At 52.0% G+C, this 27,453-nt stretch overlaps 2 protein-coding genes across 3 annotated transcripts in view; one reads left to right on the forward strand and one right to left on the reverse strand.

The window, feature by feature from the left end:
* On the forward strand, positions 1 to 26,936 carry RAB15 (RAB15, member RAS oncogene family). 2 transcript variants are annotated; one of them, XM_050799289.1, is made up of 7 exons: positions 1 to 435; positions 20,186 to 20,246; positions 21,096 to 21,156; positions 21,606 to 21,683; positions 22,364 to 22,453; positions 24,030 to 24,095; positions 24,249 to 26,936. In XM_050799289.1, the coding sequence occupies exons 1-7, from the start codon at positions 312 to 314 to the stop codon at positions 24,405 to 24,407; spliced, it is 639 nt and encodes a 212-aa protein (XP_050655246.1). In that variant the 5' UTR covers positions 1 to 311; the 3' UTR covers positions 24,408 to 26,936. The 2 variants fall into 2 exon arrangements, with proteins under 2 accessions (XP_050655246.1, XP_050655247.1); XM_050799290.1 differs by lacking the exon at positions 1 to 435 and adding an exon at positions 505 to 594.
* LOC126959764 (peptidyl-prolyl cis-trans isomerase A-like) overlaps positions 1 to 27,453 on the reverse strand; it is a 399,629-nt gene that overhangs the window by 147,233 nt on the left and 224,943 nt on the right. The gene's annotated exons all lie outside the window — the stretch shown is intronic.

Genomic DNA, 27,453 nt, shown 5'->3' on the forward strand with positions numbered 1-27,453 from the left:
CTCTCTCCGGGGCGGCGGCGGCGGCGCAGGGGAAGGGACGGGCAGGGGCCGCCGCCGCTTTCTCCTCCCACCGCCGCGCGCCAGCCCAGCCGAGTCGAGCGGGCACCGCGCCGGGCTCCCGCCGCAGCCGCGCTTCCCGGCACCCAGCGAGCGAGTGGGCAGGCGGGCGGGCGAGGCCGCCGCGGGGGCCGGGCCCGGCGTCCTCCTCGCCGCCCGCAGCGTCCCCGGGCGGGCGCGGGCCGCGATGGCAGTGGCGGAGCAGGGCTGAGCCCGCTGCCCGCCCGCAGCCCCCGGCCGCTCCGGCCCCAGCCATGGCGAAGCAGTACGATGTGCTGTTCCGGCTGCTGCTGATCGGGGACTCCGGGGTGGGCAAGACCTGCCTGCTGTGCCGCTTCACCGACAACGAGTTCCACTCCTCGCACATCTCCACCATCGGTAAGGGGCGGTGGCCCGGGGCGCCCCTCCCTCCCCGCCCGCGGCCCCTTTCCCTGCCGCCCCCGTACCCAGCTGGGGAGGAATTGCCAGCCCCTCCGGCTGGAGGCGCGGGAGTCCGGAGTCCGGGATGAATCTCGGGGTGAGCATAGGTTTTGGCAGGTGAGGGGGTCTCTGCTGCCTGCCGTCCGGACCAGAGGTGGCGTCTCCCGCCTCTCGCCGGGGAGCCTTCCCTCCCATCAAACCGAGAATCCGGGGATGAGGGGAGCGGGTGTAGGCCTGGGTACCCCGAGCTGGGGTAGCGAGAATCGTAGCCTCTGGAATAACGTCCCCACACCCCCAGGGGGAGGGGAAGTAAAGCTTGTGCTGGGGAAAAGGGGGTCAGGGTGGAGACCGGAGTCTCTGAGGCGGCCTTGGTTCTGTGGTGACCCAAGGTGGAGCCGGCGCGGGGCGAAGGGGGGAAGAAGAGAGGAGGTACGGAGGGGCCGCAAGGATCGAGTTTCCAGGGCAGAGTTGGGAAGGTAAGGTGGGACACCTAGGGGAGGACACAGATAGGGTGAGGAGCCCCTGCGCCTGGGAAGAGGAGGAGCCAAGACATCTGTTCTGAGGGAATCTAAAGAGGTTGGAGGAGTGTCAGGAATACCTGCCCAGACTAAGGGGTCAGAAGGCAGGCAGGACCCGCCTGAGAGCATCTCTCATCTGGCAGTGCTGGAGCCTGTGGTTAGAGGGACAAGGCCCGGTGGCATCCCGGACAGCACTATGATGGGTCACCTATTCTAGGAATGGGTCCATGGCCTCCCCTCTGAGACAGTCTCCCGCTCCTAGGCTGTGAGGGGCCCCCTCCCTGAGAAGTCTGAATAAAGGGAATTTCATCCTCAGCTGCTGCCCGGGTCAGCCCTGGAGTAGCCTCTGCATTGCCCAGGCCCCTGGAAACACCTGCTGGCTGACTGGTCATCCATTTGGAATGCTCTCGTAGAAGTCCCTGCTGCCATCAGGGACGGCCGCAGCTCTCAGCTTCCTCTTGAGGATTCATGTCCACGCCATCCCCCCTTCCTCCCCCGACACACATTCCTTGCCCAGAGAGAAGTAGGACCACATAGATACAGCCAGGAGGAACAGAACCTTATGGTTAAGAAGCCAGCTTTATTGTCAGAGAGACCTGAGACCTCACTTTGGGGCATAGCAACCTTGAATATCGCCTAAACTTCTGAGCTTTATTTAGTTTCTCGTCTGTAGAATGGGTATAATAATGGCACCTACCTCCCAAGTTGTTGTCAGGATTAAATAAGATAATGCTTGTTAAGCGCTTAGCACAGCCAGAGACATGGTGAAGCTGGATAAATGCTGATCATTCTTACTGCTGTTGCCATTATCATTGCGCTCTTAGGGTCTCCTCTCTTTGTTTCACCAACTTTAAGGGTGAAACAATAGGATTTAGGGTCAGGGAACAGAACTTGTCTGTCTTTCTCAGAGGAGCTGTAAGGCCAACTCTTAGGAAACCTAGGAGCTTGGGCTGAGCGGTGGTTTGGGTGAGAGACATTGCAGAAAGAAGGGGAGCCTCTAGACACCAAGGCTCTGTGCCTGCCGGGAGGACTCAGGGAAGAGGCAGGTGCAGGAGAAAGGCATGGGCGTGATGGAGGGAGTGGCAGAGGAACCAGATGGTATATGAGGACAGGTTGTGGGCTCAGGGACAAAGGGCGGCGGGTTATCCCTTAAGGAAACTAGGAATGGCTATTTTTGAGAGAGGCCTGGTGCTTGGAACTACTGAGCTATCTCTAGAGAGCTGTGGGCTGCCTGGAAGGCCCTGGCTTTGGCCTGAAGAGCTGTTGTTTGCACCTGCTCTCCTGGTCACATTCCAAGTCCTTCGGGTGACCTGGACTTTTCCCTTTGAGGGCTTCATTCAACCACCTCATTTCAGAAGCTCTGGGACTCCTGCTTCGTGCTGTGGGAGGCAGCCTTCCCTGGGAGACATGTACACTCCTTTTTGGGGGCACCCCTGTTTCTAAAATACCAGGATGGCCCTCTGAGGCCGGTGCTCTCCTTAAAGAGTGTCCATTGCCTCACACCTAACCATCCACCCTTCTCCTTGTCCCTTCCCCTTGTAATCTCCCTTCTTAGACACCTTCTGCTAATAGGTGAACACTAGATAGGTCACAGGGACTTCCTCAAACCCTCCAGGGCAGACCACTTTGGGCACATAGGTGAATCAGTGAACTGAGTAGGAGTGTCTCTGCAGCACTGTCTCCCCTCAAGGCCCTTGGTATATTGGCCTAAAACCTAAAGATGGCTCCCAAATTTCTTCCTCCACTTCTGACGGCCAGGTTCCCCTTTCTACAGGACACAGAAGATTCTAGGAGTTTGGATTCCATGGAATAGAAAGAAACCTGTCTTTCTTCACACCAGCCTTTTAAAATCTGCCCCACTGGGTATCTTAAATGCTTTCTTATTTAAAGCTTATTAAGGGACTTGGGATTCTCCCTTATCTTGGGCGTGTTTTTCAGCATTAACTAAAACTTAAAGGAAAGAGTTGGATGGTCAAGAAAAGCTTTTTCCTTAAGTGATATGGACAGTTTCTCAAGGAAGTAGGAGGGGCAGCCAGGAGACAAATCAAGGAGCCAACGAAATGAGTGCCACCAAGTCATAGTCATTCACTTATTTTTTTAAAATGTATGTCCTGTATGCCAGGCTCTGCACTGAGACCAAGAGATTCCCAGATGAATAATACCCACAGTCACTGTTCTCAAATTGTGCATTATCTAAAACACATTACATGACCATGCCGGGCACTGATCGAGGCACCTTTCTCAGGGGCTTTTTTTGTGAATTATTCACCAGTTACTGCCAAGATAGTTTGGCTTCTTGGCTCATGTGGATATCACCTAGGCCGGTACTTTTGTGATTTACTGTGTACTCCACTTTAATGGCCTGCGATCTGCCAAGGAGCAGTGAGAGGCCTCCCTGGTAGACTGAGACACTGAGTGTCCCTCCCCCTATCCTTTTCATCTTTCTGGCCTCTTTCTGGCCAGCAGGTGGCCCCGCCACTGGCTCTGCCACAGGCGTTTCCTTCCTGTGCAGCTGTGCTGGCCTGGCTGGGGGTTGGTGCAGAGGGGTACCCAAAAGACTATCCTAAAAAATTAATTGAGCATTCACTACCAACCTCTGTGCCAGGCATTTTAGAGACATATCGCAGTCTACGTTTCCTGCCCACAGAAGCCCATAACCTAGATGGGGAGGCAAGACAAAGGCAAAAAAAAAAAAAAAAAAAAAAAAAAAGCTAGTACCAAAATGAGATATCTGAAAGTACTCGGTGAATCACTCTTCAGATGTAAAGGATCGATTATGATCATTACAGTTACTCTTAATGAAGGTCTCACAGTGGGTATCAGAAGCTAAATTATGATGCAAGATGTACCATGAGGCAGCCGGAGAAGGGCGGTGAATGGGATGGGTGAGTGCTGTTCCCACGACTCCATGCTGTCGGAGGCTGGGGAAGAGAGAGGTCCCCATGGACTAGAACCGGCAGGGAAGGCTGAAGCTAGGCCTCAGTGTGGGCTGCTCGTCAGTTCCTGCAGCAGAAGGGAGCAGATGGAGTAACATGAGCAGAGATAACAGAGGTGGGATTGAGTGGGTGTCTGTGGGGCTCTAGGCAGTTTAGCTGCAACAGAAGGGATTCTTCAGAAAAGCGAGAACGTTCCTCTGTTTCACTCTCTGTCTCCCAAACTATAAGTGCCTTGATGGTGCGACCAAATCTTATTCCTCATTGTTTTCATAGTCCCTACTACAGGGCCAGGCAGATCTCAATGCCTATTGTTAAATTAATGAATGAACCCAGGGACCAGTTGGCAGAAGGCATTGAGAGAGCCTGGCTAAGGAGGTGGAACATGAACCTTAGCAATGGTAGGAGGGGTTTTGAGTAGGGTACTAATGAGGTTGGCTGGAAGAAGGGGTTAAGACTTGAAGCAGGGAGACTAGTCAGGGGCTGCAGTAGTATCTGGGCATGGAGGAACCTCTGAATGGCCCCTCACCCCCAGTGGTAGCAACACCAACTTCCACACAGTCACCTGTTCTAGTTTCCCTCCAGAATGGGGAGTGGTTCAAACCAATCAACCTGGCAACTTCTGAAATAATCTCATGGGACCTGTGCCATGACCAGGTAGGGAGAAGGTGTCATACATGTGAACATCTATGTTCAGGGGACCTTTGAGGACCTTTCTGCATGGTGGCCAGGAGTGAGATGATGTAAACCACGAATGGAAACTGAAGAGACTGCTCAGGAGTTTTCTTTTCTTTTCTTTTTCTTTCCTTTTTTTTTTTTTTTTGAGACCAGGTTTCACTCTGTCGCCCAGTCTGGAGTGTGGCACAATCACAGCTCACTGCAGCCTCGATCTCCTAAACTCAATCAATCCTCCCACCTCAGCCTGTCGAGTAGCTGGGACTACAGGCACATGCCACCACATTCAGCTAATGTTTGTATGTTTTGTAGAGATGGGGTTTCACTATGTTACCCAGGCTGGTCTCGAACTCCTGGACTCGTGATCCCCTAGCCTCAGCCATCCAAAGTGCTGGGATTATAGGCATGAGCTACCTCACTCCCTCAGGAGTTGGTTTTCTCCCTCCCATCCTTAGTCTTCCCTGAGTAGACCTGTCACCTACTCCCTGGACCTTTGGTTTTGGAAGCCACCCTCCAGGCTGCACTCCTTCTGGGTGAGGAGGAGGGTGATCTGGTTGGACGGGTTGGGCTGCTGTGGCTTCAGGGCGCTTTCTCAGGTTGGGTTGCTGCTGCTATGTCACCTTTCTCAGGGAGTTCTGTTGGGACTAGCTTGGCTGCCTGGGGCAAGGGCTTGTGACTGAGGAGGTGGGAGAGGGTGAGGGAGGGGGTGGGGCTAGATCCAAGCCTGGAACCGAGTGACCTAACAGACACTGGGGCCTGTGCTTAGACACTAGGATCCTGGGGTTTGCAGGTTTCTAGACTGAGAGGAGCTGGGGGCAAATGCAGTGTGATGTTGTGAGAGGGTCAGGGCTGGGTCTGTGTCAGCCTTCAGGCAGCCTGAGACCAGTCTCTACCTACTCTGTTCCCCTGGTACCCAGAAAGGAAGGGAAGGTGAGAAGCAGTTAGCAGAATGGAAAGAGCCCAGATTAACACGCACATTTCCCGTGGCCTTACTGGCCCTGTGACCTTCAGACACTTTGATGACATCTTTGTGCTTCATTTCTGCATCTGTAAATTGAAGATGGTAACAGAGTCTTTCTTAAAGATTGTTGTGAAGATTATAGAGCCTAGCGCATACGAAGCACTTGGCAGAGCCCTCGATAAAATAATAGATGCTATCATTATATTATCATTATATTTATTTATTTATTTATTTATTTATTTGAGATGCAGTATCGCTCTGTCGCCCAGGCTGGAGTGCAGTGGCACAATCTCGGCTCACTGCAACTTCCGTCTCCCGGGTTCAAGGGATTCTCCTGCCTCAGCCTCCTGAGTAGCTGGGATTACAGGCGCCCGCCACCACGCCCGGCTATTATTATTCCTAGCTATAAGAATGTTGTAGAGATGAATACACTGTTAGCGTGCTGGGAGGTCATCCTGCGTATCCACCACTTGTACCCTCAGTCATTCAGGCACTATTTACTGAGCACCAACTACATGCCAGGTGCCATGCTTAGATCTGGGGATACAGTGGTGACCAAAACAGAGAGAAACCAAGGAGCTGACTTACATTCCAGGGGAGTGCATAGAAGCTGTGTCTCATTTCAGTTTCTGCTCTAGTACCCCCCTTCCCCTGGCAGTGCCAGGGTCTCAGAAAGAAGAGTGAGGTGGTGAGGAGGTGTGAAGCAGTGGGGTGACCTGAGAGAAGAGGATGGGGTGGCCTTGTCTCAAGGCTTGGGCCCCTGCCAGGTATCACTCTGCCTCAGGCCTCTGTTTCTCCTCCTGACACAGGCACAGACCTGGCCTCCCACCCCTTCCCCAAGGACATGACCTTGGGAAGGAACATATCTGAAGCCTGCAGAGGGTTTCCGCTGCTCTGCATCTGTGCCACGTTCACAGATCCGCAGATGCACCCACAGCTGGGAGCACCAGTTCCTTCCGCCTCCCTGCACTCCCTGGTTTCTGTTCCTTCCTCCTCCTCCTTCCTTCTCCCTGCTCCCCAAACAGGCTGGTGATGAGCTTTATAACATGAAAGCTGATATTTGGCCATTATCCTTCTACCCTGATTGCCAGCTCTTCTCAGAGTGCCTTCTTCTGTAATCCAATCTTTGCACCGGTTTCCCTGTGAAACTGCCAGTTTTCTGTATAGGCCTCTGCCCTCTCCTAGGGTTTTCTCTCTGATCAGTGAGCTTCGTCAAGGGGAACACAGGGCTTCCTGGACACGTAATTCCTCCCACTGAGGAAGAAGGGGCTAATCATCAGCCCTGTTTTATTTTATTTTATTTATTTATTCATTTTTGAGACGAAGTCTAGTTCTGTTGTGCAGGCTGGAATGCAATGGCTCAATCTTGGCTCACTGCAACTTCCGTCTCCCGGGTTCAAGCGATTCTTCTGCCTCAGCCTCCTGAGTAGCTGGGATTACAGGCGCCCGCCACCACGCCCGGCTAATTTTTTATATTTTTAGAAGACACAGGGTTTTGCCATGTTGGCCAGGCTGGTCTCGAACTCCTGACCTCAGGTGATCCACCTGCCTCGGCCTCCCAAAGTGCTGGGATTACAGGAGTGAGCCACTGCACCTGGCCAACCCCATCTCTTAAAAAACAAACAAACAAACAAACAAAACTTGTAATTAACTGGTCATAGTGGCATGTGCCTGTAGTCCTAACTACTCGGGAGGCTGAAGTGGAAGGATTGCTTGAGCCCAAGAGTTGGAGGCTACAGTGAGCTGTGATCATACCACTGTACTCCAGCCTGTCTCAGGAAAAAAAAAAAAAAAATTACTGAGAACTCTGTGACCATGGCACCATGAACTATAGAAAGGGCTAATAGTTGGCTTTAAAATGTGGGTTATGGCCGGGCGTGGTGGCTCGCTCCTGTAATCCCAGCACTTTGGGAGGCTGAGGTGGGCGGATCACAAGGTCAGGAGTTTGAGACCAGCCCAGCCAACATAGTGAAACCTCATCGCTACTAAAAATACAAAAAATTAGCCGGGTGTTGTGGCAGGTGCCTGTAATCCCAGCTACTCGGGAGGCTGAGGCAGCAGAATTGCTTGAACCTGGGAGGTGAAGGTTGCAGCAAGCCGAGATCGTGTCACTGCACTCCAGCCTGGGTGACAGAGTGAGACTCAGTCTCAAAAACAAAAAAAGCGGGTTATTTTCTTTTCTTTCTTTCTTTTTTTTTTTTTTGAAACAGAGTCTTGCTCTCTCACCAGGCTGAAGAGCAGTGGAGATCTCGTCTCACTGCAACCTCTACCTCCCAGGTTCAAGTGATTCCCCTGCCTAAGCCTCCCGAGTAGCTGGGACTACAGGTGCACACCACCACGCTAATTTTTTGTATTTTAATAGAGACAGGTTTCACCATGTTGGCCAGGAAGGATGGTCTCGATCTCCTGACCTCGTGATCTGCCCACCTCAGTCTCCCAAAGTGCTGGGATTAAAGGCGTGAGGCACCGTGCCCGGCCTAAAAGTGGGTTATTTTCTAATTGTTCTTCCCTGATTAAAATTTTCTCTTTGCCCATCTTTTCTCTAGGTATGTGCTGACTTCATTCACTCATTTATTCACTCGCTCATTCATTTTTGTTTTTATTTACTCAACTTTGTTGAATAATATTTAGTGATCTACCTGCTGCCAGGCAGTGAGAGTCTGAAATGAACGGGATGCTGCTTTGCCCTCTGGGAGCTTGCAGTGTAGCTGGGAATCAGACATCCAAACAAGCAGAATATTATGCCAAAGAAATGTCAGGATGCTTTGGAATCACAGAGGAGGGAGAATCCCTCCCGGGAGGCTGGTGAAGTCTTCGAAGAGGAAGTGACATTTGAGTGGAGTCTGGAAGACGAAGCAGGATTCTCGGGGGGCCATGGGGGTAGGGGAAGCACACATGCTCTTCCCTGTAGGAGGTGCTGTGGAGAACACCTCGAGTGGGGCTGTTCCTCTTCAGCTTTGCTGGGGCCAGCTGGAGTGGCCATACCATGGTCATACCAGCTGAAGTTCAAGAAGCCCCTTGTTGGAGATTGCTTTGCTGACTGTGGGTGAGCGCAGGTGCATCTGGAAGCCCCCTTCTTTCTAAGATGTTTGCTTCTGAGTCTTCATGTCCCAGTCTCTTCTTCCCTGAACCTTTTGCTACCAGTCAGCACAGCCCTGCCTGAGAAGGAGGCTGGAGGAGTGAGTGGTCAGTAGCCTGGTGGGTATTAGCTGCCTCTGTGGTGCCCGCTGGCCTAAGTAGCAGGCTTAGGGAGGTGAGACCCAGTTCCAGAAGCTGCCAGTGGGGAGTGAGACGGGGTGGCTGGAGCACACTGCACATGTCACCAAGGCTCTAGCGAGGTCTGTGCAAAAGGCAGTGGGAAAAGCAAGGGGAAGACCCAGCCTGGTCAACATGGTGAAACCCCATCTCTACTAAAAATACAAAAATTAGCTGGGTGTGGTAGAGCACGCCTGTAGTCCCAGCTGCTTGGGAGGCTGAGGCAGGAGAATCACTTTAACACAGGAGTTGGAGGTTGCAGTGAGCCGAGATCGTACCACTGCACTCCAGCCTGGGTGACAGAGTGAGGCCCTGTCTCAAAAAAAAAAGTGGGGGAAGGGGAACACTGATCCTGATTATCTACTCTGTATACTTACTATGTACCTACTATGTACACAGGAACGGTGGGCTTTACGCATGGCATTTATTCAGTGTATAGAGATCTCAGCATCACATAGGAGTGGGGAGTTCTGAAGTTGGCCTTACTGGCGTTTGAGAAGTTTCTTGGTGCATTCTTCAGGTTTGCACCTCCAGACAAATGTAAGTGCTATTGAATGCTGACTGTGTTCCAGGAACTAAGCCAGATGCTAGAAGACACGCAGTAAACAATACAGATGCAGGTGCACATGTGAGGGTCCCCACAAGATCTGAGAGAAGGGAGGGGCCTTGCTGCAGTTCCCCTTTTGTAACAAAGGAGAGAGTATCATTAACCCTCTTCCTAGGAACTATGAGTTTGACTGAAATGTGTCCTGCCATAGGATCTTTGCTGCTTCTTCTACCTGATTCTTTGGATCTCCCTGCTGGTACCTTCTTGTCGTTCAGGTCTCAGCTCAAAATGTCTTCTCTGGCCAGCCAGTCTAAAGTCACTTGTGCTTGGAGTCTCCTCACCCTCTACTTTATCCCACAGTTGCTTCTTATCACATATGGCTCTCTGAAATTAGGTATTCATTACTTGTATCTGTCTTGCCCACTAGAATGAAGCTCTGATGAAAAGGATCTTTTTGTGCTGTTCATAGCTTGTCTTCTAGTATCTAGCTTAGTTCCTGGCACATTGTAAGCATTCAATAACAGTTTGAATGAATGAATGAACAAATGAAGGAATGAATGAATGCATTTTCCTACAGGACTTCCGTTCTTCCCTGAGGGAAGTTATAGGTAGTATTGGTTTCTTGGGACTGTTTTTTGTTTGTTTGTTTTTTGAGACAGAGTCTCACTGTATCCCCCAGACTGGAGTGCAGTAGCACAATCTTGGCTCATTGCAACCTCTGCCTCCCAGGTTCAAGCGATTCTTGTGCCTCAGCCTCCTGAGTAGCTGGGATTCCAGGAGCCTGCCACCATGCCTGGCTAATTTTTGTGTTTTTAGTAGAGACGAGGTTTTGCCATGTTGGCCAGGCTGGTCTCGAACTCCTGACCTCAGGTGACCCACCTGCCTCGGCCTCCCAAAATGCTAGGATTACAGGCATGAGCCACCACGCCCGGGCTGTTTTTTTTTTTTTTTTTTTTAAGACAGAGTCTTGCACTATCTCCCAGACTGGAGTGCAGTGGCGTGATCTCAGCTCATTGCAGCCTCAGCCTCCTGGGCTCAGGTTCAGGTGATCCTCTTACCTCAGTCTTCTGAGTAGCTGGGCCCACTGGTGGGTACCACCACACCTGGCTAATTTTTTAATTTTTTGCATAGATGTGGTCTCACTATGTTGCCCAGACTGATCTTGAACTCCTTGGGTTCAAGTGATCCTCACACCTTGGCCTCCCAAAGTGCTGGGTTTACAGGTGTGAGCCACCATGCCCGGGCTTGAGACTCTTAAGATGATGAGGCTGGAGGGAGTGCTTGAGCCCTAGAGATTCCTTACTCCAGAGTGCCCTTGCTGCAGAGGGGGCCCTGGAGGGTCACTCCAGCAACCTGGCTGAGCTGATGGGCATCATCTGATACTAGCTCTGACCAACAGGCAACATGGACCTTAGTCTAAGGCACTGACCCCTCATCTCTGCATACACCAGAGATGATGAGATTTGGGTGGGGACACAGCTAAACCATATCAGCTCCCAGGATCCCTGTGTGAATGGGGTCTTTTTTGGTGTTTTAGGATTGTACAGGGTGACCTCTTTAGCGGTAACCTCCTGCCACAACCCACAGGAGGTGCACATGGCCTGCACATGCTGGTTTCCTGCAGTGGGAGGGGCTGGGGCACTCCTGGGACCTGTGCTTGGTAACTGGAGCTGGCCTGGCCCCGGGGATTGCGTGTCTGCCTTGGGTTTCAGGTGTATTAGGTTGTTCCTCATTGTGGAGTCTCATTACTAATGAAAAGCTCAGGTCGCACTGCTGGTCCTTTGGGCTGTGATTGATCCTGGTGATAACATTTGGCACCCAGAGGAAGCCCTGTTTCCACTGAAGCATGTGGTGCTTGGCTGGCAGGCAGGCAAGCTGGCACCTGCCTTTAACCCATGAGGTGCTGGCCCGCTAGTAGGCACACCTTACCTGTGCCAGAATGTAGGTTGTAGCCAGACTCTGGGAGCCATCTGGGCCCCACAGGGGGCGTCATTTCCTCTGTTCGTTGAAACATTCCAGCTGAGTGCTGGCTTAGGCTTCATCTCTGCTCCACTCTCCTTCCTCTCCCCAACATAAGCCTCCTTCTACATCCTAGAGCTCTTTCCATTTCCCCTCCTGCAGCTCTGGGCTCGCTAATCTCATCTTTCCCTAAGGGGGCCTGACAGCTGCTTCTGCTAACATTTAATAAAGCTCTGCATGCCAGACCCTGTGTTATGGGTTTTACAACTTATCTCACAATCTTCAAAAAAAAATTCTCTGAGAATTCTCTGTCATCCCCACTTTACAGGTGAGGAAACTGAGGCAAAGATAGGCTAACTGGCTTCCCCAACACCGTGCAGGTAATTAGTGATAAAGGCAGGACTGGAACCAAACTTGACCTCCTATTTGTGCTCTTAATGGCCAGGCCACTCTGTGTCTTGAGCCATACTTCCTCCATGTTTTCTAGAGCTTTCTAGGGAGGGAGACAGTGATGGGAAGGAGTGTTCTTTAGCGTGGATGTGCCCTGCCTCCTCCTCTCTGTAAGCGTCACAGCACCTCCACTGCTGAACTGGGGAGGCATCAAGTTCTTCCCTGTTTGCCCACCCAAGGCGAGCTAGCTTAGGAGCCACGTGAGTGCCAGGTGTCTCCCCTGCTGCATCCCTCTCTCCTGCCCCTGCCCCCGGTGCCCAGAGGAGGGCCCTGCCTGTCTTCCCAGTTCTCCAACAGCAATGCTCTCCCAGCACCTTTGGGCTCCAGTTATGGCCTGGCAGCTGCTGGGGCACAGGCTACACAGCCAGAGTCACAGCAGGATGAGGATGGGGCCCGGGGCTGCCTCAGGCCATGGTTGCATGGCACCATCACTTCACTGAGGAACTTTTCTTGCCAATGTCTGTGAGGCATCAGGTGGCAGGACACGTCCCCCTGCTCTTAAGCCTCAGGCACACAGCCCTTCTTATGCTCTCTGGGGTTGGGGAGAGATCCCCCTCATGGAATTGCTTTTTTTTTTTTTCTTTCTTTCTTTTGAGACAGGGTCCTGCTCTGTCACTCAGGCTGGAGTGCAGCCTCAACCTCCCAGACTCAGTGATCCCCCTGCCTCAGCCTCCCAAGTAGCTGGGACTATAGGTGGACACCATCACACCTGGGTTTTTGTTTGTTTGTTTATTTTTTTCTAGAGATGGGGTCTCACTTTCTTGTCCAGTCTGGTCTTGAACTCCTGGGCTCAAGCAATCCTCCCACCTCGTCTTCCCAAAATGTTGGGATTACAGGTGTGAGCCACTGTGCTTGGCCTATTTATTTATTTATTTATTTATTTATTTATTTATTTATTTAGAATTTGTTTTGGAATTGCTTCTTTATGCCTGGCAGTATGCTGGCACTACGTGGCAGAGATTTAAAAAACAAGCAAACAAAACAAATGCTTTGTCAACCACAAAATGTATTCTCTGCCCCTTAGGTTCTTTTTGTGTAGTTGAGACTAGAAGACAAAAATAGGGGCAGTAAGGGCAGGGAGCGATGGTTTAGGGGTCTGCCTTCCAGTCCCCTTGTTGAAGCATCTGGCCCACCAGCTTGGGGGAGCCATTAGGCAGCAGTGGCCAATCCTGAGGCACTTGAGGTTCACTAAGAAAAGGTGCGTGTGCTCTGCGGATACCCATGGGCTGAACTTGGAGTCTGGTCTGGACCCGTGGCTGTGCTAGGATCCACTGTCCCCAGCCCCAGCTGCAGTCAGCATGTTCATCATCCTTAGGCGTCTCTGCTCCTTTCTGCATGTTTGTCTACCTCATGCCCTGCTCATTACCAACTGGTCAGTCCCCTCTGCCCCGCCTGGAGTGAGCTGGTTTGATTGGCTTAGCTAAGCTTCCTTGCCTCTGCTGGCCAGGTCACCCTGTGGGTCACCAGCAAACCTGTTAATGGTCCAGTGTGAACCTGCTTCTCCACAAAGAACATGCTGCACCCAGCCCTGCTTCTCTGAGCTGAGGTTTGGGGCTAAGCTGTTCTAGCCAGAAAGGTCCACAGGGTGTGGCAGGCACCATGATGGGCATATCTGATGTGCCGGGAAAAAAAATCAGCTGCTCTCCATGCTTTGGGCACCTGGTTGGGAGAGGGCCCATCTTTCTGACTTTCTCCTCCTGGGGCTCCTAGCGTCTCCGAGAACCTCTGCCAGAGCTGTGTAGAGGTGGTTTGCTTGTTTCTTAACACTTCTGTGCCCTATTTCTTTCTGTACCCAAGAAAGGAAGTAGACTGTCTTATAGGGACACTGTCAGGGTGAGGAATATGGACTTACTGGAATCATGAACCATGCCAAGGAGCAAGGAGAAAATAGGCTATGGTGGGTGTCTTAGTCAGTTAGGGCTGGCTGCTGTAACAAAATGCCTTTAGCTGAGTAATTTAAAGCAAGAGAAATGTATTGCTCACAGTTTGGGAGGCTGGGAAGTCCAAGATCAGGGTGCCAGCAGATTCAGGTCTGGTGAAGGCTGACACCAGAAGTCTCTGTGACAAAGTGGCACCTTCTAGCTCCATCCTCACATGGCAGAAGAGGGAACAACTCCCTCAGGCCTCTTTTATAAGGGCATTAGTCCCACGCATAAGGGCTGTAACATCACGACTGAGTCACCTCCCAAAGGCCTCACCTCCCACCAGCACTGCACTGGGGATTAAGTTTCAACATGGGAATTCTGGAGGAACACAGACCTTCAGACCATAGCAACGGGCTTCTCCCCGTGTGCCCCCTGCCTCACTTCTAGATGCTGCATAATGTCAGTGAAACCCCAACTCTACTAAAAATACAAAAAATTAGCTGGGTGTGGTGGGCGCCTGTAATCCCAGCTACTTGGGAGGCTGAGGCAGGAGAATCGTTTGAACCCAGGAGGCAGGGGTTGCAGTGACCTGAGATCGAGCCACTGCACTCCAGCCTAGGTGACAGAGCAAGACTCCATCAAGAAAAAAGAGAAAAGGTATCGGGTATGCCAGGGTGTGCGGGAAAAGGCGGTAAGATTCCTCAGCCTCCCAGGGTTGGGAAGCCTCTGGCCGAGTGAAGTATACCCTGGGTAGGATTTAAGACACCACCTTGGCCGGGCGTGGTGGCTCAAGCCTGTAATCCTAGCACTTTGGGAGGCCGAGACGGGCGGATCACGAGGTCAGGAGATCGAGACCATCCTGGCTAACATGGTGAAACCCCGTCTCTACTAAAAATACAAAAAACTAGCCGGGTGAGGTGGTGGGCGCCTGTAGTCCCAGCTACTCGGGAGGCTGAGGCAGGAGAATGGCGTAAACCCGGGAGGCAGAGCTTGCAGTGAGCTGAGATCCGGCCACTGCACTCCAGCCTGGGCAACAGAGCCAGACTCAGTCTCAAAAAAAAAAAAAAAAAAAAAAAAAAAGACACCACCTTTCCCGTCCAGCTCAGCTGTGGGATGTGGGAACATGAGTCAGTTACTTGGCTTCCCTGTGGCTCACAATGATAATACCTACTTCTGCCTACTTCATGGGAGCCGCATAAGAGCTGAGGGATTCCATAGCTCAGGGGTGCGCTATAAAGATAAGCACTATGCACCTGGGTGTGGTTCTGAAACTTCCTTGTGCCAAAGAGTGAGTAGGGCTGGGCGAACCCTGAGAATGTGCATTTCTCACACACTCTCTGATGCTGCTGATGCTGTAGTCCCTCGGCTGGCAAGGGTAGCTGGATAGCAGGGACCGGGACTCTGTAATGCCTTCCACTTCAGGGTTCTCTGGGCTGGTTTTCCTGACTCCCCAGGAAGCCTTTATTCAGCAGAGGGAAGGTAGGAGTGAGAGGACTACACTGTCACTGCTTCACAGACATCATTTAATTTATCCCACCGCAGCCCTTGGGTGGGAAGTGGTGTTCTCCTTCTACACGTAAGAAAATGGACCTGGTGCGGAGGCTCATGCCTGTCATCCCAGCACTGTGGGAAGCTGAGGCGGGAGGATCACTGGAGCCCAGGAGTTCAAGACTAGTCTAGGCAATACAGGGAGACCTCATCTCTACAAAAACTAAAAAAAAAAAATTAGCTGGGCATGGTGGTGCACGCTTGTAGTCCCAGCTACCCAGAGGCTGAGATGGGAGGATCTCTTGAGTCCTGGAGGATTGAGGCTGCAGTGAGCCATGACTGCACCACTGCACTCCATCCCTGGCAACACAGTGAGACTCCATCTCAAAAAAAAAAAAAAAAAAAAAAAAAAAAAACCGAAGCTAGGAGAAGTTAAGACTTGCCTGAAGTTACACAGCAAGTGCCAGAACCAGGATTTGGACCAGGTCTTTCTGACTCCAGGCCAATGGATGTTTCTTCCATGACATATATAGCTCTTGAACCTTCTTCTATCTAGTATTACCCACAGTGCTGTTAAAAATACAGGTTTCTGCCGGGCGCGGTGGCTCAAGCCTGTAATCCCAGCACTTTGGGAGGCCGAGACGGGCGGATCACGAGGTCAGGAGATCGAGACCATCCTGGCTAACCCGGTGAAACCCCGTCTCTACTAAAAAAAATACAAAAAACTAGCCGGGCAAGGTGGCGGGCGCCTGTAGTCCCAGCTACTCGGGAGGCTGAGGCAGGAGAATGGCGTAAACCCGGGAGGCGGAGCTTGCAGTGAGCTGAGATCTGGCCACTGCACTCCAGCCTGGGCGACAGAGCGAGACTCCGTCTCAAAAAAAAATACAGGTTTCTGGGCCTCACCCTCAAATTATGATTCAGTAGGTCTAGGCAAGTCAAGGTCATTGTTTTTGTTTTTGTTTTAAGTCACCCCAGGTGATTGTAAAGCTGAAGCTCTGCAAAGCACACACCGAGAAAAGAGAACTCTTATACTCCCTCTCTTGACACTTCAGGTGCAAAACTTTTGTCCAAATGTAGTTCTCAAACTTATGCATGTGTGAGAATCACCAGGAGAGCTTATTGAAACTGACCGTGGGGCCCCATACCTAGAGGGCCTGATTCTATAGGTCTGAGGTAAGGCCCAATAATTTCTTTTTCTTTTCTTCTTCTTCTTCTTCTTTTTTTTTTTTATTTTTTGAGACAGAGTCTTGCTCTGTTGCCCAGGCTGGAGTGCAGTGGCACGATCTTAGCTCACTGCAGCCTCCACCTCTCGGGTTAAAGCGATTCTCCTGTCTCAGCCCCGCATCCCAAACCCGCTCCTGAGTAGCTGGGATTACAGGTGCCTGCCAGCATGACCAGCTAATTTTCACATTTTTAGTAGAGACGGGGGTTTCGCCATGTTGGCCAGGCTGGTCTCAAACTCCTGACCTCAGATGATCCACTCGCCACAGCCTCCCAAGGTCTTGGGATTACTGGCGTGAGCCACTGTGTGTGGCCGGAATTTGCATTTCTAACAAGTTCCAGGTGATGCTGATGTTGCGGGTCCAGGGATACACTTTGAGAACAGCTTGTTACTCAGGCGATATGTGGGCAGTGGCATCATGTTCATCTGGGAGCTTCCTGCAGCGTCTCAGGCCTTGCCCCACACCTACCGGATCAGAATCTGCATTTTAACTCAATCCCTGCGTGATTCTCATGCACCTGGAAATTTGAGAAATATGCCCTTAGAGGTTCCAGAATGTTAAACCACTGGAAGCAGAGATAGATGGAGAATATCTCTTCTTCCCACGGATACTAAAAATGCAACAAAAAGGGCTGACTCTCTGGGTGTGCCCAGGTGGGGCTGATGAGGACCGGAAAGAGGTGAGATGTGGATAGAGGACTCTTCCCTGAGGGAAGGCAGAGAGAACAGAGGAAAACCTGAAGAAAGGGGGTGGCTTCAGAGGAAAGGCATTCATCTGGGCCATAAAACAGCTGAGAGTACAGGGGTGGGGAGGGGGTGCCCTGGAGCTGAAGCCTTCAGTGGGAGGACAGTGATAGGTGAACACGCATGTGAATAAACAGTTTGCTAAGCAGCTGCGAGGGCTGGCCAAGGTGAGAAAGCATCCGTCTGCAGAGGCCTCAATAAGGCCAGCGTGTTGACTTTGTCCTGCAGTGCTCAGCAGTGGAAAAAACCAACAGCCACGTAGGGAGAGGGAAGGAGCCACGATGGGCACGGGTTACTGGGGCCAGGGCTTGACTGGTAGGTGGACACAACGGAAGGCCCAGGCCATGTGGGAACAGAGCGCAGAAGCAATAGATTCCTCTTGAAGATCCTTGGGCTGTTAACCTTTTTTAAATTTAAGAAAGGTTGTATGGGTGGGGAGGGAGGAAGGAAAATCCTTCAGAAGACATAGACTTACTCTGTTTCTTCCATCATATGTGAATGCATATGGATAGCCAAAAGGTGAATAAAACACATGTTCCCAGGTGGCCAGTGAGACCTAGGTTGCAAGATGGTGGGGTGTGGGTGAGGCCGGAGAGTGCTGTGAGCCCCAAAATTTCCCAGCCTTGGTCCCCCGCCACATAGCTAAGAAGTAAGGGAGGAGGGAAGGAGTCGCCACCCAGCCTCACTTCCGGTGGAGTACCCTGTCTCTCCTTGTCAGTCCTGTCTCTGGGGACAGTTGCCTGCTTTCATGTCTCCATCTCCTCTTCTCTCACAGGGAAAAATTCACCTTAATATTGGAAGTTCCTCTCCTAGCAAAGTCCTTCTCAAGCATCCACAGGCAAACAGGAAACTAAGCAGAGTTAGGGCTTCCATGCCTAGCCAACTACACGTGACTCTCCTCTCGCTCCCCTAAGAACCAGTGCAAGGGGCAGCATGGGCTCTGGCACAGATGGACCTGTGTTGGAATCTCTGCACGTGCTGTGCTGACCCTGGCTAGCCGTTGACCTCTCTGAGCCGTTGTTTCCTTTCCACTAGGCTCTCTGAGGGCAGGGGCCACGTCTTTTTCACTGCTCTGTCTGCACTGAGCACTATGCAGGGCACATAGGAAGTTCCCGTAAATGTTTGTGGGATAAAGGAAATAAAACCTTCTCTCTTCCTGTCCCCCTTGTGATGGCTTTGCACGAGGCACTGTCCTTGGCCAGGTTTGCTAGGCTAGTGTGAGGATAAACCAGGTATATTACAAATTGGAGAAAACCTCTCGTTCTTCTTGGGAGAAGGTGCTATATCATGAAACAAGAATGTCTTGATTCCCTTCTATGCCAGGTACGGGGGAGAAACAGGTGTCTGATAACCACTGATCCAGGCAGGAATAAGCATACTACTGCCTCCCAAGGCCTGATGCCTCTCTTCTTCCTTCCTTCCTTCTTCCCTCCTCCTCTTCACTGTTTCTCTGCACACACGGAAGAATGGCTGCCAGGCATTGCCCATTTGGAAAAGTACAGCTCAATGGCTATGAATCAGCTTGGGCAGGCGAAAAATGATTCACGTCTGACCAAATCGATTTAGTTCAGGTTGTCCGTTCTGCATCTTTTTTCCCTTGTAATTAAATGATGATTGGTCTTGATGGTGGGAAGGAAAAGACAGAATTTAATTTGTTTGCCTTTGTAGAAAGCTGGGGACAGCACGGACAAGGGAAGATGTCTCCCATTTGGCAAATAACTGATGCGGAGGTGGAGTGGCAGTGGTGATGCTGGCACCTTCAGGCCTCCTGGGCCAGGCAGTGCAGCTGGTGGTAGACAGTTCAGAAGTCTACCATGTTCCCATCTGAAACTTGTGGCTGATCCTGCCCACTCCTGACCTTGCTCCAGGGAGTACACAAAGACGTAAGCTTAATTCACCCACCAGACGTAGCTCTTGAATCCCTGGGCATAGTGCCTGGGTATAGTTAGGGTTGAGGAGAGGCATGGTGAGCAAATCAACCTCCCTCATCTCTCTGTTGTCACTCAGAGTCAAGCTGGCTGCTGCTGGTGGTGCTGACTTCTCTTGCTGCAGATTTCTCTAATATGTTTCTGCCCTGGACGCGTTTGTCAAATCCCTCGTGTTTCTTGTGTCTCGTGGCAGCTTAGCTCCTCCAGCCCTTGGATGAAGCATCGTGGGAACTCTGTGCTTCCTCTCCCTCCCGCAGTGACATGCCATGCCACTACCTCTTCATCTGGTCCTATGACAGTCACTCACAAGCACCTGCATGTACCCAGCCCTGCACTAGCTCATGACAGCTGTAGTCAATTGGGTCAGGTGCTGTATCTCATCCAGCTCCCTCAGCAACCCTCTGAGATATTGGTAACATCCCTGATGAAGACATTTACTGAGGCGGAAATGGAGGCTCAGTGAAGCAAGGTGCCTGATGTTATAGCAATGAGCTATGAGTGGCCAGAGTAAGGAGATAAGCTCAGGCCTGACGCCAAAGCCCATGCTCCTTCTAGTCAACCACAGCGCCTCCTGTGGTGAATGGGTGAGTCAGCAACCAAGATGCACGAGGCCTTTTTGGTGGGCCTTGGCTGGGTGCTGAGGCTTCAGGTACGATCATGGGTTGGAAAAGCCCTCCTCTCTCCACGGTCTGGCACTATGACCCCTTCTGGTTATTAACAAGGCAGAGAGAGAGACGGAAGAAAGCAGGCAAATAATGCGGGTTGCTATTCCTAGAGATTAGAATTTCAGGAAGGATAAACACAGCATTCACTCCAGAAGTATAAATAGGAAGACTTCACACATGACTAGAATGAGACATGTTTTAAGTCTGTTGAGTAAGGCAGTGATGAAGTAGATGTCCCCAGATTCACTCTCCTCCTCCTGGTCCCCCAGGCCCTTCACTTTTGGCAACTTTCAGCTCAGGGAGGAAGGAAAGCCCCTTTCAAAGCTTCAGATACTTCCTTAAAGTCAGTTCCTGCTTAAAGAAGGCCTTTACATTACTTCATCCTTTGCCAAATTAAACTGAAAGGAAACCTTTCAAGTGTGATTGATTGCATGGCCCTTTCCTGTTCATTTCTCATGGGTGCCCTTTCTAACTTTCTTGCTTTCTTCCTTTCTCCAGGTGTTGACTTTAAGATGAAGACCATAGAGGTAGACGGCATCAAAGTGCGGATACAGATTTGGTGAGTTGGTGGGGAGGAGGAGGAGGCAGATGTAGGAGGAGAGTACCTCGGGCTGCTCCTTAGCTGTCCCTGCCATGTGTAAAATTCCTAGGCTTCACCTGGGATAACTGACCACCTCTATGATGGAGAGAAGCAAAGTCTCAGAAACCCATCTCTTCCTATGAGCCTTAATCTCCAACCTCTAAGAAACTTTATGGGATTGACTACAAGCACCAAAGGGCAGGAATGAGAAGGAATTGGCACACTAACCATGGGGAATTTGTCTCAGGATTAGGCTTTGCCCTTGGGCTGTGCCACACTGCGTTAAGATTGGAAGGAAGGAGGCTACACCCCCCATCATTTAGGGCGAGATCCTGAGAGAGTTCCTCAGGACAGCACGGTGCAGTTTCCACAGTAGCAGAGGGTGCTGCTGTGGCTCTCTGCCTGAGTCTTGGAAGCACTGCCTTTGCCAGGGTTTAGAGCTCCCTCTCAATTCCACAGCAGTATGGGCACTGCCTTCAGAGGTCCCATAGGGACTGGGGGTGTGGCAGCATCCCCTGCCAACTCCCATCCAAACAAATCTGGCCACAGTGGCCAGATTCCAGAGAGCTGTCCAAGGCCTGTTCTGGCTGTGGCTTCTGGTGTCTGCCAGGAGGGCAGTTGGCAGGAGGGGCCAAGGCCCCGCAGGCCTGGTCAGCACCAGCACAGATGACCAGGCCTCTGACTGCAGATCCCCGTGGGGATCCAAGCACCTCTGGTTTTTCACCCTGCAGCTCCCCAGTTTTTCCTGCAAGAGGACAGCTCTGCTGTTCCCCTCCCTGTCTGTTCCCATGGTCCCTGCCCCTCTGAGGGACTGGCTTTCTCCCACAGGGACACTGCAGGGCAGGAGAGATACCAGACCATCACAAAGCAGTACTATCGGCGGGCCCAGGTAAGCCACCACGTTGAGGGTTTCAAAGTGGGAAGGTGCCGCCCACATTCCCAGCTCTGGGTATCTGAGATGTCTGTGGCACGGATCCCCTAAACACGGTTCGCCTGCTTCGAGGAGTGCAGGGCATCTTTCAGCTCTTCACTGATCATTTGTCCGTCCATTGTTCATGGCTCAGTCACTGCAGGCAGCCCCTGCCCTCACCCCTGATTTCTGCCCTCCATCCTGGGTCAAATATCCGGGTCATAGCATGTGGTGCCTTCCTGCTGTAGAGAGTTCTGTGATGGGCCTGGGAGGCGGCAGTGGTGGGGTCTGAGAGAAGAGACATTTCTGGGTGCTGAGCAGGGAAAAGGGAGAGTGGGACCCAACCTTTAAGGTTCCACGGCCCTTCTGTCCCCATGACTGCACTCTCTCTGTGCGTATCACATACATCTCTCTATTTCTCTCTCCAGGGGATATTTTTGGTCTACGACATTAGCAGCGAGCGCTCTTACCAGCACATCATGAAGTGGGTCAGTGACGTGGATGAGGTAGGAGATGCCACCTCACTGCTGGGGCGCAGAGAGGGTACCTCACCGGGGAAGGCAAGGCGAGGGCCAGATGGGAAGGCCGGAGCTCTCAGGGTGGGCGAGCAAATGCTTCCAGGAAGCTTTGCCTTCCACAGCCCTGGATGAAGACCTCTGGGTGAGTAAGACATGGGGAAGAAACCGAAGCTGCCATGCCTTCACTCTCCATACCCTGCCAGGCCTCCGTGGCTGTGTCTTCCCCAGAAATGAATTAGTTCCAAGTCTGCCCTGTAAGCAGCTTCTTCCCTGGAATCTTGGACCAGATGGAGTTGCAAGATTGGGATCTAGTGCTGGCTCTGCACAATCGCTGTGGAGCCTTGCGAAGCCATTTGAATCCTCTGGGTCCCCAATTCCTGTAGAATGAGGGCTGGACTTACATCCAATGTCCTTTCCAGCTCTGATACCAGTGGTCCAACCCAAGGAAGCACCAGTCTTAGCCAGAGTGTCTTCTACCCTGAGCTGTCCCCATGATACCCTTGAAGTCAGCCATGGCACTTGGGGAAGTCTGGCACCTGCATCCAGTCAGCCCACCCTGTCCCTAGGGCTCTGGAATTGGTGGTGGGCTGGAGGCAGTGCAGACTCTGTGGGGAAAATGGGGCAGGGGACAGCACTCACTGGCTGTTCTGCCCATCCTTTGTCCCTAGTACGCACCAGAAGGCGTCCAGAAGATCCTTATTGGGAATAAGGCCGACGAGGAGCAGAAACGGCAGGTGGGAAGAGAGCAAGGGCAGCAGGTAAGTGGAGGGAAAAGGCAAGTCCACCCCAGGTCCTCTGCTGGGCCTCTAGGGCCAGTCCTGAGCACGGGGATCCAGGGGTGGGTTCCCCAGCGGCAAGTCCTCCCACGTGTCCCCAGCACCCCAAGGCCCTGGGGGAGTGGCCATCCTCGGAAAGCTTGTTCTCTGGGTTTCAGGACAGAAGCACAGAGATTCAGGGTCCATCCAGAAACAAAGATGTCATAGGCAGCAACTCTTCCAAGTCCAGGTCCCCAAATGCAGGATTGCCCTCTGCTTAAGAGGTCATCCCTGTGTTAGTGATGAAGGACTTCAGGTTGTCAACTTCTCTGACAGCATCCAGGCCTAGCTGCCATGTTATGGTCAGGAAATGATCTCCCATCCCACCCCACACTCCCCCACTCCTGTCCTTCTTACCCAGGAAAGAGCCAGGAGGCAAATGAGGAGACAAAGAGCCACAGTTGGAGAAGCCATGGGGGCGGAAAGGGTAGGAGGATGGCACTGAGGAAATGTCCAAGCTTGCAGGGAGACCATCCTCCCAGAGTGCAGAAAGAAATATTGGTCATTATTTTTTTCTTTTTCTTTTTTTCTTTCCTTTTTTTCGAGACGGAGTCTCGCTTTGTCACCCAGACTAGAGTGCAGTGGTGCCATCTTGGTTCACTGCAACCTCTGCCTCCTGAGTTCAAGCAATTCTTCCGCCTCAGCCTGCCAAGTAGCTGAGATTACAGGTGCATGCCACCACGCTTGGCTAATTTTTTTGTATTTTTAGTAGAGATGGGGTTTTGCCATATTGGCCAGGCTGGTCTCGAACTCCTCACCTCAGGTGATCCACCAGGTCTCCCAAAGTGCTGGGATTACAGGCGTGAGCCTCCGCGCCCAACCAAGATTGGTATTTCTGAGACAAGTTATCCACCCAGTCCATGGATCTCAAGAGTTTTCCTCTCCCTTCTTAGTCAATAGCATTCCATTAGTACTTAAAATGAAACTGATTGTTTGGTATAAAATATAAGACATGGTCATTGACCAATTTGAAAGTAGAGGCAAAGCCTACTAGGATAGTATTTATTGAGCACTCTGTGTGGCACTGTGCTAAGCCAAGCTCTTTTAAGTGCATGACCCCATTTAATCATCCCACAACCATGGATGGGAGACACTCTCAGTCTCCTTTAACAGAAGATAAAGCTGGGGCTTACAGAGAATGAACAACTTGTCCAAGGTTGCATAGCTAGCCGTCGGTGGCAGTGCTGCTACTCAGGTCTGGGACTGTGGGACTCCAGAGCCCATGTTTTGTATGAGGATGCCACACTGCCACAATGGATGGTGTCTTTATCTCCTGGTATATGATTGTGTGTTGAGGGGCGTGGGGTGGCAGCTGGAAGAATGGAGAGGTGTATTTCTGGAGGATCTTCCCCCATTCTCTGCTACCCTGTCTTGGAGCTCCCAGTCCCATCTGAGAAATTATCTACTCTGAGAAATCGTCACAACACAGCACGGTTAAGTGCAGTGGCAGAAGCCTGTGCCTGGTTGTGTGGGCTCCTCCCCTGCCTTACTCTCTTTCAGAAATGTCCTTCTCTTGCAGCTGGCGAAGGAGTATGGCATGGACTTCTATGAAACAAGTGCCTGCACCAACCTCAACATTAAAGAGGTGAGAGCCCTGGCGACCAGGCACCTGCTCTCAGGCTGAGTCCAGCAGAGGCGGGAGGAGGAGCCATAAGATGGACCTCATCCCTTGGGCCCCTGCAGGGTTGCCAGAGGAGAGGAGGAGATGCTGGACTAACCTGTGCCCTTTGGTTTCCAGTCATTCACGCGTCTGACGGAGCTGGTGCTGCAGGCCCATAGGAAAGAGCTGGAAGGCCTCCGGACACGTGCCAGCAATGAGTTGGCATTGGCAGAGCTGGAGGAGGAGGAGGGCAAACCCGAGGGCCCAGCGAACTCTTCAAAAACCTGCTGGTGCTGAGTCCTGTGTGGGGCACCCCACACGACACCCCTCTTCCCTCAGGAGGCCCGTGGGCAGACAGGGGAGCCGGGGCTTTGCCCTGCTGCTGTCCTCTTGTGTGATGACCCTATTGAGTATCAGTAGCCACTACTCCCCCTGCCTGGCCCTGAGAGCGGCTCTGCTGTCATCTCAAGCAGCCCCTGCCCCCAGCCCGTCCACCCTGGAGTGGTCTTCTTCAGCCTGTTTCCCCAGCCACAGGCCTGCTATGACCCCCACGATGTGCCGCAAACACCGACTCACCACCCCGCACCCCCCAGACAACGGCCGGGGCTGGAGTCCAGGCCACATTCAGCTCCTCCTTTCTCTGTGCATCTTGTCTCCTCTCGGCTTTTTCTCTCTTCCCCTACTTCTCTTTCTCTGACCCCTCCCCTCCAGTGCATTTCGTATCAAAGCCCCTCAAACCTCCTCCCCTGTGTGTCCTGCTGTATGGCGGCTGTCGCAGCTCGTTTTCCTTCCTTCCTAACCTGTCCGAGGGGATGGACCCAGCCTCGTGGGGAGGTTCCACCCTTGGATCCAGGAAGAACCCTCCACCCTGCCTCGTGGGTGGGCCAAAGGCTACAGGGTGCTTCTTCCTCTTACCCTCCCCACTGTCCTTCATGTGCCATGGGCCTGCCTCCCCAGTGACCTGCGAAAGTGGAGCATTGAGGTAGGAAGGAAACGGCAACCAGGGAGTCCTTGAGCCTGGGGCCGCCCTACCTCTACCCACTCCCCCTCCAGAGCTTTGCCCTTGCTTGGCTGCCCGCCTGCCCCTTTGGGGAACTGAGCTCAGAGGCAGGTGCTTCAGAGAAGGAAACAAAATGAGGGGTGGCAGGGATAAAAAGTCACCTCCATTCTCTACCTCCCATGCAGCATGAACACAATTTCTCTCCACCTGACTCCTGAATTTAAAGATGTGGACCAAGGCCTGTGGGTACTCCAGGGGCAAGGAGAGCCCTGGGGTCAGTGACACTGTCAGGCCAACCATGCACTCCAGAAAGGGCAGCATTTGGAAATGAAGGACTTGTATCAGGTTAAGAACAAGGGAGAGCTGGCCAGGGATGGCAGTTTGCACAGCAGAGGGGAATGTAGCAACAGCAGGGCCTCCTGGGCCCCATCTTCCATTTCTTAGGTAAGAAGAGCATTTCCTCAGACTCCCAGGCAGAGGACTGAGCCCAGCCTTCAGCAACCAAGGTTCTCCTGGGACCCAAAGTTTATGGGAGAAGGGCAAATCCTTCATGGGAAGAGAGAAGGCAGGCCCTGGGTAGAAACGCTTGGTGCTGTTCTCTTCGGCCTTTAAGACAAAGCGCTCATCTTGCCCTCTAGCTCCCAATAGGCTTGAGGGTTTGCCAACTGCACTGTGGCTACAGGTGGAAGGAAGAGGACTCCCTCCTCCAGAGTGCTATGTTCAGGAAGTTTCTTTAACCCCATATGGCCCAAGAGTAGCTTGTAGGAGGCCCTTTGAAGATGGAACAAGTAATTTACCAGTCCTACTGGGGTTTCTGCCCGCCTTCCCAAGGTGGGCGAGGCCTAGGAAGAGAGTTGTTCTTAAGCCACACGTTAGCTGCATTGCGTGGCTGCAGCCAAAACAAAGAACTGGGTATTGAGCATTCATCAACTAAGGACCAAAATCCAGGGCACACATATGTGAAGGGTAAGAACCTCACTTCCTTACTCCTCCAAAAAGAGGTGGGGATAGAACCACCAAACCTTTCCTCCTGACTTAACAAACCAGGAAACAGCAGGAGAGGGTGGCTCAGGACTTAGGGACAGGGTATGGGTTAGATAGTGGAAAGCAAAGGAGAGCAGGAAGTTATAAATCACTAAGAAACGGAGAGAGCTGACTCTAGGATGAAGCTGTGACTAGGCTGGAGTTGCTTCCTTGAGGATGGACTCCTTGGTACCAAGACCTATGCCACATCACACTGGGGCTAGGGAGGTGGGTGATGCCAGCCCTCAGTCTGTCTTCAGCCAGGGACTTGAGAAGTTATATTGGGCAGTGGCTCCAACCTGTGGACCAGTATTTCAGCTTTCCCTGAAGATCAGGCAGGGTGCCATTCATTGTCTTTCTCTCCTAGCCCCTTCAGGAAAGAAGGACTATATTTGTACTGTACCCTAGGGGTTCTGGAAGGGAAAACATGGAATCAGGATTCTATAGACTGATAGGCCCTATCCCCACAAGGGCCATGACTGGGAAAAGGTATGGGAGCAGAAGGAGAATTGGGATTTTAGGGTGCAGCTATGCTCACCCTAAACTTCTGGTGGCCTGGGGCATGTCTTGAGGCCCAGACTGTTGAGCAGGCTCTCCTGGCCTGTTTACTCGTCACCACCTCTGCACCTGCTGTATTGAGACTCCAGCCAGCCCCAGGCACGCCACCTGCTCCTGAGCCCCCACTATCTCCCTGTGACGGGTGAACTTCGTGTACTGTGTCTTGGGTCCATATATGAATTGTGAGCAGGGTTCATCTATTTTAAACACAGATGTTTACAAAATAAAGACTATTTCAAACCACCGGTGTGGCTGCCTGGATGAGTCCCTGGGGGTAGGTCTCACTTGGACCCTGGCAGTGATGTGGGAGGGAGAGAGGCAGTGCTGGTAGAAGCAGCTCCAGAAGTGATGAAGGCAACAGTGGTTGTCTTCCCTTCTCTACCTTCCCTAGCGCCACCTGCAGGGAGGCCCAAAGAAAAGCCCCATTGCCCTGGCACTGCAGAAATAAGATGAAACACAGTTATTGAGAGGATGCTGAACATCTATGAGCAGGAATATTTTTTTTGTTTTGTTTTTTGTTTTTTTTGAGACGGAGTCTTGCTCTGTTGCCCAGGCTGGAGTGCAGTGGTGCGATCTTGGCTCACTGCAAGCTCTGCCTCCCGGGTTCACGCCATTGTCATTTTAGTAGAGATGGTTTCACCATGTTAGCCAGGATGAATGAGCAGGTTTTAAAGCCAAGATGGTCTCATCTGTTTGTGTGGGTGAGGAATGGGTCTTCCTGAAGGCATGAAGAGGGACTGGATAATCTTTCAGATTTGTGAT

This window comes from Macaca thibetana, chromosome 7, assembly GCF_024542745.1.
Source record: "Macaca thibetana thibetana isolate TM-01 chromosome 7, ASM2454274v1, whole genome shotgun sequence".
Lineage (NCBI taxonomy): Eukaryota > Metazoa > Chordata > Mammalia > Primates > Cercopithecidae > Macaca > Macaca thibetana.

Coding starts and splice junctions, on each gene's coding strand:
- RAB15 (XM_050799289.1), top strand. CDS start 312: ATGGCGAAGCAGTACGATGTGCTGTTCCGGCTGCTGCTGATCGGGGAC. Junction 436..20,185: donor CTCGCACATCTCCACCATCG/GTAAGGGGCGGT, acceptor TCCTTTCTCCAG/GTGTTGACTTTAAGATGAAG. Junction 21,684..22,363: donor GGGTCAGTGACGTGGATGAG/GTAGGAGATGCC, acceptor CTTTGTCCCTAG/TACGCACCAGAAGGCGTCCA.